The following is a 13,337-nucleotide window of genomic DNA, read 5'->3' as shown; positions in this document are numbered from 1 at the left end:
AAAACCAATCTGCAATAATATCCTTTCAGGTAAAAAATGTTTTTCCAAATAAGTTTACAATCAATAGAGTTATGAGGTAACAAGCATAAAACACAACCGAATTCAGAACTTCTTTCTTTTAGAAGTCCATTTAAATTTTTTTTTTCACAGTACAACCTGCAACCGAATCAAAGGTGTTTACGAAGGGCTCCTGTACGCTCCAAACATGCCCACGGACAAAGTGATCGAAATACACCGCAGAGCTGCGTGCAGAATTTTACCTTTTCATTTTCAAAAGCAAACCGACGAGAAATTCGGTTTCAATTACTACAGGTGATTACTACATTGTATATAACTGTTACTGTAGTTCTAACTGACTGTATTCTGCGGTTTTGCTCGTGGTTATAACGTGATAATAACATTAATAACCTTCCTCGAGAAATGAGCTATCAAATTCAAAATGTTTTTTTAAAACCGATTGGTAGTTCTAGATATTAGTGCGTTCAAACAAACATATTTTCCTCTTATTTTTTTATCGATTATGTTAGTATAATTAAATGTACATTTATACCACAGAATAGATATTGTATTCAGAAGGAAAACTCTTTTGATGTGCCGACAAATGTTAGGGTTGCCACAATTGGGTTATTTAAAATAAAAAAAATATATTTTTATCATAACCCACTTATTGCCTACTCTTTGATTTGTCAAATGTCAAAAACGATACTCATATTGATGTTCTATGTCTACATTATATATACATATACTATTTACTCTACTATAATCGTAGGTTTTTAATCTATAGTAATAAATAAGTAAAATTTATTTGTATGTTTGTTTATAATGGATGAACTCGAAAAAACTCGAAAACTACTTAACCGATTTTTTAAATTCTTTCACATATAGAAAGCTACATTATCAGCAAGGAATATAAACTATATATATATATATATATATATATATATATATATATATATATATATAAATGCTTTCTCACTGTACTGGGTTGACTGGAAGAGATCTCTGTCAGAGATAAGTCCACGCTTGCTCACAACATTTATAAATAGATTATTTTATATGTAACTTACAAATGCAATAAAGAATATATATATATATATATATATGTCTGTCTATCTATCTAATTTGAAATGCTTATTTAAAACTAATATATTTCAGGTACACAATAGACAGAACTGCGTACGATAACTCCTCTGAATATGTATGCAAATGTAAATATAACTGTCTCCCGAATGGATTCGTTGACATCGGCAACTGTTACTACGGTGAGTTCAATATTTTAATACAATAACTACTGGTTTAACTTTCTTGTAATTAGATAGAAAAAGCTCGACTAGTTTCGGAATCAATCAATCCTTTTTTTTATCTTTTTTTTTTTATTTAGAGGCTTTTATCCTATAAGAATATGTCGGCCTCATCATACCCTAATTTAAAAAAATACGTCACATACATAAAACATTGATACATAAATAGATAATACATAATATCTTAGTGGTATATTTTCATAAAGGGAATTATTGATACAAAAATATAGTAATTAAAGATTTTGCCATTCCGGAATCAATGAATCCTTAGTCATGAGCGACTGTGACGCGAGGACGAGCCTGACTGCGTGCCTTGGCTCGCTGAGTGCGAGCTGTAGGCTGGTTTTTAGGAATTAATACTGTTTTTTTTTTTATACAACTTAAAAGAATAACACCAGAGAGAGACTTTGTATGAAAGTCGTCTGCTTGGGTACCTCTCTCTCATTCGTGTTTCTACTGTACCCTGTAATTTCATTTCTACATCTCACCTTTTTAATCAAAACACAACCATGCAAACATAAGTACAGATATACGAATGGATATATAGATATACATCAATATATTTATTTATTTATTATAAGTCACAATAACAGTTTGCAAACAGAAATGAACCATTAAAAAAAAAACATACAAAAATTTATCAATATGCAGTTTGCCAACCTTACATTGTAAACATCATTTAACACTAAGTTATAAGTAAATGTTATACATTTTTATAGATATACATTATATTACTGATTACAATTATGAACTTATTCTATCCAAAAAAAAAAAATCCAAACTTATTCCATCTCAAAACCATACAACGACCTCTTAAACCCAATAGTACTCTGATGAAAGATATCGATTTTTTCGCTAATTTTGTTATACAATTGACACATCCGATGAATGGGGTTATTATGTGAGACATTATTATTGGTGGATGGAATACCGAATAGCCGAGGATGTCTGAAAGAATGCTTACACTCAATTAAGTTCAGAGAAGCTGTTAATGATTCAAGATACTGCTGATATAGATACTGTAACTTTATGTTATTTATATTTTTAATTGTATCATCTATTTAGGGTTCCCCATCGTGTTATCGCAACCGCATATGCTCGACGCAGATCCAGTACAAAGAAGTTACTATGAAGGAATGAACCCAGATCCCGAAAAGCATGTTTCATACCTAAACATAGTGCCTGTAAGTTAATAAAATTAATAAATATTACAGTTTCATATCAGCCTTTAACTGTCCACTGCTGAATTTAAGCCTCCTCTTGCGGGGGAGGGGGTTACCAGTAGTTGCCACGCTTGACAGGCGGATTGGTAACCGCAGTTAGGCTTTGGATATGTTTTAGAGGGACGTTACTGTTCATCCCTCGTCTTCTCTTAATCGCTTACGACACCCACGGAGAAGGAAGGGATGGCCTGTCCTATGCTGGGACCACAAGGCAAATATTAGAGTTTGTTTCAATAGAATTTATTAAAACATTACCATGTTTTGTTAAAATCATTTACAATAACACTGTACCGAACATTGGTAGACTACTTTATGGTCGACTCAGTTATTCATTACTTTATATTTTTTTTTAATTCTATTAAAATAACTATAATGGGTAATATTGGTACCACACTAATATCTATAACATGGGTTTCTCCAGACATTGATAGCGGAAAGGTCAACCACTTCGTTATCACATACACCAGTCGAATATATATATATTAGTTTATCCATATATATTAAAAGTAATGTTTATGTATTATATGTGTATTTCTTATGTGTATATTATATTTATATTGTGTATTGCCTTAATGTGTAGTAACACATTATAGTAATAATTGTCACATATTATTCACCACATCTGCCCTTCATACGCTTTCTGTTTTGACCCAATGGTTAGCTGGTAGAGAATGCCATATATATAGAATAAATAAATAAATATCTACATTAATTTTAATAAGGTGCTACAATATTAAATAATCGACAATTGATATTTAATACGTTTATTATATCAAAAAAAAATATATATATATATATATATATATATATATATATATATATATATATATATATATATATATATATATATATATATATATTTTTTTTTTAATACCCAACCCTAGACTACAGTTCTGTTAATACGAGTATAATAAATAAGTAGGGTTGTAAGGATAAATTGAATGGATGATTATTTGTTACTCTTTCACACAAAAACTACTGAATATATTTAAATTAAATTAAGTACACTACCTCTGTATATCGTAACTTAACATATAGGATATTTTATGTATTGACTCACGCGGTCATAGCCGCGGAATTCTACTAGTAACAAATATAAGTACAAACAAGGAAACTTTTTGTTTGCATACAAATTTAGTTATATTTTTTGGGAATTATTTTTTTTTAATACAAAATCATTAATTAAGCTACAAAATATACTAACGACAAGTTTATACATTAAAATAATCATTCTATGGTAGCAGCTGAAATGGTCACCACTCAGCTTAAGCTGCAGCGTGGTGCTGCAGCGCTTGTTTCCAGTGAGACCACCACTCGATAGGTAGCACTCGAGAAATAGGATTCAATCTATAATACACTATTAACTGGTCCTTATAGATGATATCAATATTATATATAAACTAGCGACCCGCCCCGGCTTCGCACGGGTGCAATGCTGATACTAAATAGCCTCACCGGCCCCTCCTTACATTACAATATTACATTAGAAACCTTTAAAATTATCATTGTTTCTCTATTATATTATACATGTATTATACATATAAACCTTCCTCTTGAATCACTCTATCTATTAAAAAACCCACATCAAAAAATGTTGCGTAGTTTTAAAGATATAAGTATACATATGAACAGACAGACGGGAAGCAATTTTCTTTTATGCTATGTAGGAATATAATAATATATTATTTACTAATATAATAATATATTATTTACTAATATAATAATTTGAAAGTTTGTAAAAATGTTTTAGACAGTCTTGATCCGACGAAATTTTATATCTTAACTGGCTATAAAATTATCTTGGATTCGATAGGAGATACAGGATTCTTTGTACGGGCGAGTGTAAGATGAAGTGCCTCCTAAAAGTTATGTATAAAGTTGGGTACAATTAGATGTTTAAAATTTATCAACATATAAACAACATTTAGGGAAAGACTTGCATCTTACAGTGGACTGCTATAGGCCTATAATAAATAATGACACCTTTCTATCCTGATTCACGAAAATTCACAATTAAAAACTGGAATTTAATTTTACAATGCTATTTCAGAGTATTGGCGTACCGTTATCCTTGCAAATAAGCATGCAAGTGAATCTGGCAGTGAGAATGTCCGAAGGAAATCCCATAACTGAACCGATAAAGGATAAAATCCTCCCCATACTTTGGTTTTCATTGGTAAGTTCACTTACTTCTTCCTCATTAACTATTTATCTACTTAGGTACCTCTATGATACTTACTTTTATCGTGAAACTGCTGTTTCGATTTGAAGAGATATGGGAGTGAAATTACAAGATATGGAAGGATCATAAGGAATTGTAACACACGATGATGCCCAATTGGCATAGCTGTGCATTATATAATACCCATGATGCTTTATAGACACGAATGTCTATGATCAACTATTCTTTTCATCAAGCAGGTCGTCATTTTATTTTCTATTTCAGGTTATGTACAATAAGTATAAAACTAGATCTCTTGCCTCTACTGCTTACTGATAAGCTATGGCGAAATTTTAGAGCAATCATGGTCATCTCGCTTTGCGTAAATAAGTTTTAAATTTGGATTTAATTCTCTTTCCATCTTTCTTATATTATTGGCAATGTAAACAACTATTAATTTTCTTTAACAGAGCTGCAAATCTCCCCCACCGAAAATCCTAACATTGTTAAACCTGCGCTTCAAAATTGGCCCACCTTTACTGATCACCGTTGAAATCCTGCTGCTCATCATTGGGGCTGTTCTCGGCATTCATGGCTTCTACAGGATCTACAAGCCCCGCTACAGACTGGTAGAATATAACCCATCCCATACAGAATTACAAGAAGGCGACTACAAAAATAATGCCTTCATCAGAAACGATAAAGCTTATAAAGATGAACCTTCGGAAAATTGTACAATAACTTTATTGTCTACTCAGTTGCCTGATTGAATGATTTATGAATAGTGATAATCTGTTGATTAAAAATTCCTACGTATGGCATATCATCACACCTAATTCTGAGGTATAATGAGGTAAACAGAGACAATCGTAAGGCTGGAGCCGGTTGATGCTTGTAAATATTAGTAGACCTAGATAATGCCTAAAAACTCAATCTTAGTTATTTATAATCATTTTTTTTTTTATATTTCAATTTACATTTAATATTTCTTTTCAAATATGTAAGTATCTATATTGAAACGTTTTATCCCAAATAATAATAATGTTAACCATTTTGCATTGTCGTTATTATTTTTTTTTAATTTACGAGAGAGTCGATTCTACATGGTTATTTATTCTTATGATAACTGGATTAATAAAAGAATAAATTAATAAATGTGAAAGTTCCTTTTGTCCATGTCATGCAAAATTTAAATATACTACATAAGTAATAATCCAATCCTAATTAAAAATTAAATTATGAATTATATACTTATACATTATTAGTCATTATGAGAAATTGTCTTGTATTTATTTTATATTAATTTTCAAGTACAAATTTTAAATATATTAAGATATCAAAGAATTAAACCTTAAAATTTAAATTAGCTATAAATTATGATATTACTAGTTCAATTGATTTTTGTATTATAGTTTTTTTTTTTTTTGAGATTTTTATGAAATAATTAAATTTAATTATTAATTAAATAGATACTTACTGTGTCAGTTGTTAATCGACTGTTCGTGACGTTATTATTAAGTAGATACTCTGTGACGATAGAGCCAAGTTTGGTCTTATTTGGTCCAGCAGTCACGTTCAAAAAATCTTATTATTTACTTGGGAAACTAGTCCTTTTTACCGCCAAGCGGTTGTGTTTATATCGTTGTGTTTAATGATAGTGAGTTAGGATATGGTAGCATTACCTTTTAATCCTTAGTAAATAGCAACGTATGAGGCATATCATGGACGTAACTGATTATCCTATGGTGTGTTTCTATTTTTGTCTAACAAGACGGTTTGCTTTCCATCAGGCGAGCCATTAGCTTGTTTGCCATTCCAAATATAAAAATAGTACACTATTTATAATGCAGCCTACTAATATAGTAAATATTTTGTATCTAACATTGTTTATAATTGCCTGGGTTAATTAAATCTCATGACAAATTTGTTGTATAAAAAAAAAAAACATTTGATAATCGTAATGTGAAATCAATAAATATATGTACAGTAGGGATAATTTTTATATTATTATATGTATTACATCTCCCATATCTAGAACTAACGAAATTTTTCATCGTGCCTCCTACCAAATTGTTTATAATTACTCCTCTCCATCCAAAGGTTGCCTGGAAGAGATCGCTCTTAGCGATAAGGTCGCCCATTGTTTTCTAATTGTGATTATTTCTTGTAATTGTTTATATTTATAATAAGTTTACTATTGTAACCTTTTGGAGGAAACAATAAAGAGTATCTATCTATCTATCTATCTATGTACTGTTAGTAACTACCAAAACATAACTTACCATTTACTTTAATATTTATCTACAAATAGAAGTGTGAACTAGGTTAATTGTACACCAATTTTAGTGTTATAAACAATTGGGCGAGATCCATGACTTTAGATACGTTCAACTTATAATAAATACATAAATCATAATTAAAACGAGTCAAATATTTTATAATTAATAAAATACATATTTAAGAAATTTAAATAATATGAAAATTTACATAAACGACCTCCGTTCTAGGTTATTATCAATGTAATAAACCGGTCAATTTGTGTTTAATATTATATACGTAATATTGAACTGTACATGTAGTTAATCTAGATGTATCCATAATAAATGTAGTTCCTTGTTATTTTGAAACCTAGAAAAAACTACACTCCTAAAAAAATTTTATTTTTTACACTGTTATAAGTGTAGCATCATTAATTAATGAGAGTGAAGCACTTTAAAATCAGTAAAATGCCTTTATTTCTAACATTAGTTTCTAATATAGTTTGATAAATTCCAAGTCATTGACTTTGCGTTTTCAGTCTGTATTATGACTCTGATATACGTTACATATTTACATGTTTTGTTCATACAAATACCCCCTTTATTGCCAATCCGCCTGCCAAGCGTGGCAACTACTGGCAAAACCATCCAAGGGGGAGGCTTATGTTCAGCAGTGGACAGATAAAGGCTGATATGACCCTTTATTAATGGAATTGTTGAGTTTTATACATAATTTCACGTTATTTGGTGGATGGTATTTACATTAAATATATCCAAAATCAAATTCCAAATTATGCTCAATTTTGTTGCTCAATGTGTTGATGTTAATTGTAAATCAATTGGTTAGTCGATTAGAATTATTTTGTTTAATTCCATTATCTTTAAATAAGTTCGGTAGAACATTTGTAAATTTATTAATAATTTGTAAATTTATTAATAATTTGTAAATTTATATAAGTAATATTATTAATGTAAATAATAATTATAAATGAAATAGATAATGTAATTATTTGATAAGTTTAAAATCTTTTATGTGTAAGTATTGAGTAATTAATTTATACAGGTTATGGATTATTTTATATTGATGGGTAAAAGGCTTTTTTCATGAAAAAAACCCTCAATATGTGGTAAGCCAATCTATCAATAGATAAGTTATCTTTAGTGCTCATATAAAAAATAATAAGACGTTGACCATCGTTGTCCTTTTCTTTACATGCAAGCGGTAGCGATAACATATCTAACGATAAATACGTTTGGTACTTGTTTGAGGGGATCAGCCAACATATCTGTTAAGGTGGAGTTGCCTAACGAGGGAATTCTAAACCATCCTCTATACTCTTTTAATGTTTTTATGTTATTAACATGGTTTATGGTTCATAAGAAACAGAGAATAAAAGTACCTGTGAAAGCAAATAATTTGATGACTTCTACTTTAACGAAGTTTAATTATAGGACTTCATTATCCTTTTGCTCTTATCCCAAATATTTGGAATCGTAATATGTTTTTATATATTACATTCTAGAACTTATTGTTCATAATTATAATATGTATTAATTAAAGTTATAATCAAATGTGACCCATATTTAATTTGTTGTTGAAAATGTTTCTAATTAAGAAAATCTTATCATATTATCAATTATTATTATACATAACAAAAGATGCTCTTACTGGTAAGTGGGAGATGCACTTCTCTCTGTTAGTTCTATAGATAATAAATAAATTCTTCACCTAATTTATTGTACCTAATTTAATTTGTAACTCAGCTCAGTAAAGACACCAACCCTGACTTAAAATGTAAAGTATCTTTGTTTCACCACGTTTCACTACATTTCTGTTAATTCTAAATAAATTTTAATGAATCTTTTTAAATAGAAAATATTATTCTAGTGTTGCCAACATTAAAGTTTTTCTTTGTAACACTAAGTCTTAAATTATTCTAAATTGGTACAATATATATTTCGGGTTAAACTCTTTGAAATTTGTTATCTGTCCTTTTTCATAATGATTAGGTATTTTTATTAGAATTAATTAATAATTGTTTTGATAAAAGAAATATTATTAAAAATATTATATTTTGTTTTAATATAGTTATGTTGTGATATTAGTTACTTATATTCTTAAAATAAATACATAAATAGACTGAATTTGTACGCAGCATAATTGCTCTTATTGTAATAAAAAATTAAGGTGAATGTTGTTTTCTTTTTCTATATATTTAAACCTACTATTATGGACTCCTTTCTGCTAAGTTGTGTAAACAATATATTTTTCTCAAACATGCTTGGAAATGTGAGCATGATTTTGACAATCTTCTTCGAGATAAATCAAAATTGCCGTACTGGCTAGATACATGTGGGCAGCGGCCGGCATAAGTTGTATGAAAATCCATATCGGTCATGTTTTGCGGCCAGATAAATTACTATGTAAACTTACATCTGTCGTGTAATTTAAAAATGGAATGACCTTTTACTTCGAAACATGGCTACCAAGGATGTAACTAATACAAGGTTTTATTTAAATTTCGAACTGGCTTGCAAATAGAAAGCTGTTTATTGAAAAAAAAACAAAGGAACATTGTGGCGCTTGAAAAATTATTATTGTTCGTTATTCCTCATTAACCTTAAAAAGTAAAATTGTGTTGTTAATTTCCGCGCATTGTTTGAGAAAAGCAATAAACAAGCCTTGGCCACAACTAGGCATTAATGGACTCACGTATGTGTGCCTCGGCTACGCCTCGACCCACATTTGGATTCATCTGGATCAATGCCTCAGTTGCTGGCCGCTGCAGTAATGTACTATTATTCTATAATAACAACATCAAATATGTAAAATAAACTAACGTATGTAGTGGATATGAAAATAAAAACATCAAGAGATAGTGAAATAAATACCATATTATTAATATAATTTAATTATATATTATATATTTACAATATAAATTAATTAATCACAGATCTTTGAGTGGTCATGGAACGAAATTTACAATTACAATAATCATATTCTATATTAAAAATATAATTTAATTTATTTTACAGTACATAAATTTAATTAAAATAAAAATTATAACTTATTAAAATCATGAGACTAGACTTAATATTTACAAAATAATTAATCTCTGATAATAAATAATGCATTATTAATAATGGTATATTGAGTTAGTATGTTATTAAAATAAAGGAAATTAAAAGAAATCGACTTATTTCGAAGAGGTACCACGCGGGCGAAATTACGAGAACAGCTTGTTTAAAGTAATCTTACTTATATTAACACCGTTAAGATTTATTGTTTGTGTAAAGAAAACTCAATATAAATCCGCGCGGCCATTGTCGATTATAATATTATTTATCTCATAAGAGGAAATGTCTATGCCCATCAGTGGGATATTAAATCTTTATAATGATTATATTAATACTTACACTTAATAATATAATTGGTAACGTTTCCAAAAACAGCTCCTTCCATAAAAGAAACCATTAAAATGTCTATCTACTCTGCTTCCATGTACAAAATATCTTTACATTAGCCGTATCACTAAAAATAATAATTAAATAAATCATTTTGTGTACTATTTATTGGATAATCATTTCAATAGATTATGTCACATCTGATTTAGGTACATAAATCTGTGCCTCTAGTGAGAAAGGGTTCAATTCAAAATGGTCACTTTTCATATTTTAAATAAAGAAAAAAAAATATTAATTGCTAATTGAACAAGTCAATGATTGCATTTATAGTAATTTTTTCATAAATTGTCGGTTTTTGTGTAAAACCTATAGTTTTAAAAATAAATTATACCTTCACACTCAAAAATATTAAAATTATGATAAATTTATATAAAACTATTTTATTGAAGTATTGAAGAAAAACAATGATGTGTATTTTACTTACCACGGTTAATAAAATCGACTGATTCATATATATATATATATATATATATATATATATATATATATATATATATATAAAGAAACTATATTTCATAATATTATAGAGGCACAGAAATAACTTATTTATATATATATATATATATATATATATATATATATATATATATAAATCAATTATTTAAATAAATAAGCTATCAAAACAGAATTGAACAGCTTTGCTTTATGTCACACATGCTTACTTATAACATCGAAACTGATTTACAATATCAAAATAAATGTCACAATATGATTTACTTACTCTATCAAAGTTTATTTGAAAAACCACCATAATTTTTCGGTTTATGCCACATAGGATTTAGTTTATCTAATGAATCTAATTTCGACTTTTAATTATGTTACCTATGGTAACATAATTATTATTATTATAATTATTCAATTATAATTTTTAATAATTTCGATAAATTGTGTCACATTATTATTAACATAACCTATTGAAACTGCTGTCACACATGACATGGGAAAGTTATTGTAGCTGTTTAAGCTAATTTCCATAGCTTACGCCAATTTCATATAAATTCTCGGTAAGCTCGTAATGTTCTTTGTATTGGAGGATAGATAATTTATATGTAGTTACAGTCAACTGGCCGTATTCAATATACCGTTTAAATTGCCTGTAAAATGGACTAGGTAGCGTATACATGTGTGTATATCCATGACACATAATGTTTAACGTTAGTGTAAACGTCTGGAACTCCCCGGCGTGCGCAGCCTGACCCAAACGAGGTCAGACCACGGAGCTCCCAACGTCCCCCCGTTCTGCACTGGAGAGGGCCACCACTGTCACCCTGGAAAAGTAAAGAGTTTTTTTATACAACTTCGAATGGTAATTATATGATTTAGTATCCTGAACATTAAATAATACACTATAATTCATACAGAAATGAAAAACATTTTTACATGCGGCGCCATCTAGTTGATTATTACTGCCCTCTGTGGTTCTATCTGTCTAGACCGGTGTTTCCCAACCTTTTTTGTGCCATGCCCCACTTGAACATTTCTAAAATTTTTATGCCCCCATACATAATTTTTCCCGACAAAGTTTACTTGACGACTCTAATCGCCCAGTTGATATTTTGGTAACGGCAAATGAAATTTGCCTAATACTATATAATATACAATTTTAATATATATAATATACAATTTTTTTTTATTTACTTTTTTTGTTAAATTTGGCACCGATATCTACTAGTAGCATTGCATTTAAATGGTGGCCCGGGTTTAAATCGCTTCGAGTCCATTTTTTAATCCCCCTCCCCTTAATTATCAAATTGCCCCCTGTGGGGCGTGGGCCCCATGTTGGGAAACATCGGTCTAGAGTGATTGATTGAATCTATCGCGTGTATGGCTGCACTTTTTATTCATGTCATATACTTTGTTTATAGAATTAAAAAGAGTTTATACTTAAATCTCATTGTTTTTATTACAACTTGTTTGTTTATTACCTCATAATACCCTAGACAGACATATGTCGATCAAATAGGCGACGTGCTGAAGAAGGGCCAAATTAAAAGTACCCGTAACCGGCGAGCGTGTATGAAAAGATTGATGAATGTGGAGGAAGCGAAAGAGGTTTGTTTGAATAGAAGCATTTGGCGTTCCATTGTTTCTGACTACCCTAATGGGAGACAGACGTGACAGATATGTATGTATGTATGTAGCGCCTTAACTGCTTAACCAGTCATCATGAAATTTAGTTCGCACATACTATATGGAACATAGAAAATATAGGCTACTTTTTATTCTAGTCATCGAACATATCCCGACTGCACGGACGAAGTCGCGAGTAAATGATAGAATGTAAAAAAAGTATGAAAATATCTTTAAAAATTGCCAAGTCATGACTGGAACAAGACAAACATACGGATAATACAAATAAAACAAAACATTAAAACGCTATTTTAATGGCTATGAATTTTCATTCAATTTATCATCGTATCTGATCTTATTTAAACGGTTATATTAGATCATTGATAAAAAGAACAAAATTATAAACAAAGTCACATTATATTAATAATGAAATAAATAATATTTAATTAATAATTAATTAAATAGTCTATTAAGACTACAAAAAAGGTCCTCATTTATTTGTCTGTAGGCATATCACATATATAATCTTATTTTTAATTATTGGAGGTCATGACCGTAGCTGAGGGGGGGAGGGCAACGCCCTACCTTACAAGGCTCAATGCCCTACCTTAAAATGAAAGGCCCATGAAAAATAGATAGATTCGCTTTATCGAAATCATTTAATTGTGACTTCTGCCCTACCAAAAAGTTTTTTTGCCCTACCTTAAACTTGGGTCTAGCTACGGCCCTGTTGTAAGTTCAAGATGAAACTATTGGGCAAATATTAATAATACTTGATATAACAGTCTCAGTGATAAGTTATTGTACAGAATCTTATTTCTGATGCCAGAAAAATTAATTAAAATATTACTGGTATTCT

The 13,337-nt window shown here is 29.5% G+C and overlaps 2 protein-coding genes across 6 annotated transcripts in view; one reads left to right on the top strand and one right to left on the bottom strand.

Moving 5' to 3' along the window:
* LOC113518847 (scavenger receptor class B member 1-like) overlaps positions 1 to 9,136 on the top strand; it is a 60,530-nt gene extending 51,394 nt beyond the window's left edge. For all 5 annotated transcript variants that reach the window (XM_026903859.3, XM_052902173.1, XM_026903858.3 and 2 more), the window contains exons 8-12: positions 151 to 312; positions 1,156 to 1,262; positions 2,367 to 2,485; positions 4,575 to 4,700; positions 5,156 to 9,136. In XM_026903859.3, coding sequence (XP_026759660.2) covers positions 151 to 312; positions 1,156 to 1,262; positions 2,367 to 2,485; positions 4,575 to 4,700; positions 5,156 to 5,455 — 814 coding nt within the window. In that variant the 3' untranslated portion in view covers positions 5,456 to 9,136. The remainder of the gene's footprint in view (positions 1 to 150; positions 313 to 1,155; positions 1,263 to 2,366; positions 2,486 to 4,574; positions 4,701 to 5,155) is intronic.
* Positions 9,137 to 11,000: 1,864 nt separating this feature from the next.
* LOC113518890 (plasminogen) overlaps positions 11,001 to 13,337 on the bottom strand; it is a 47,079-nt gene continuing 44,742 nt past the window's right edge. Inside the window, exon 6 of the mRNA XM_026903915.3 lies at positions 11,001 to 11,676. Within this exon, the coding sequence (XP_026759716.2) occupies positions 11,515 to 11,676 (162 nt within the window). The 3' untranslated portion in view covers positions 11,001 to 11,514. The remainder of the gene's footprint in view (positions 11,677 to 13,337) is intronic.

Source organism: Galleria mellonella, unplaced genomic scaffold (assembly GCF_026898425.1).
Source record: "Galleria mellonella isolate WM207_F2 unplaced genomic scaffold, CSIRO_AGI_GalMel_v1 utg874, whole genome shotgun sequence".
Lineage (NCBI taxonomy): Eukaryota > Metazoa > Arthropoda > Insecta > Lepidoptera > Pyralidae > Galleria > Galleria mellonella.
Note: the sequence above shows the minus strand (reverse complement) of the source record. Positions and strands in the feature narration are given on the sequence as shown.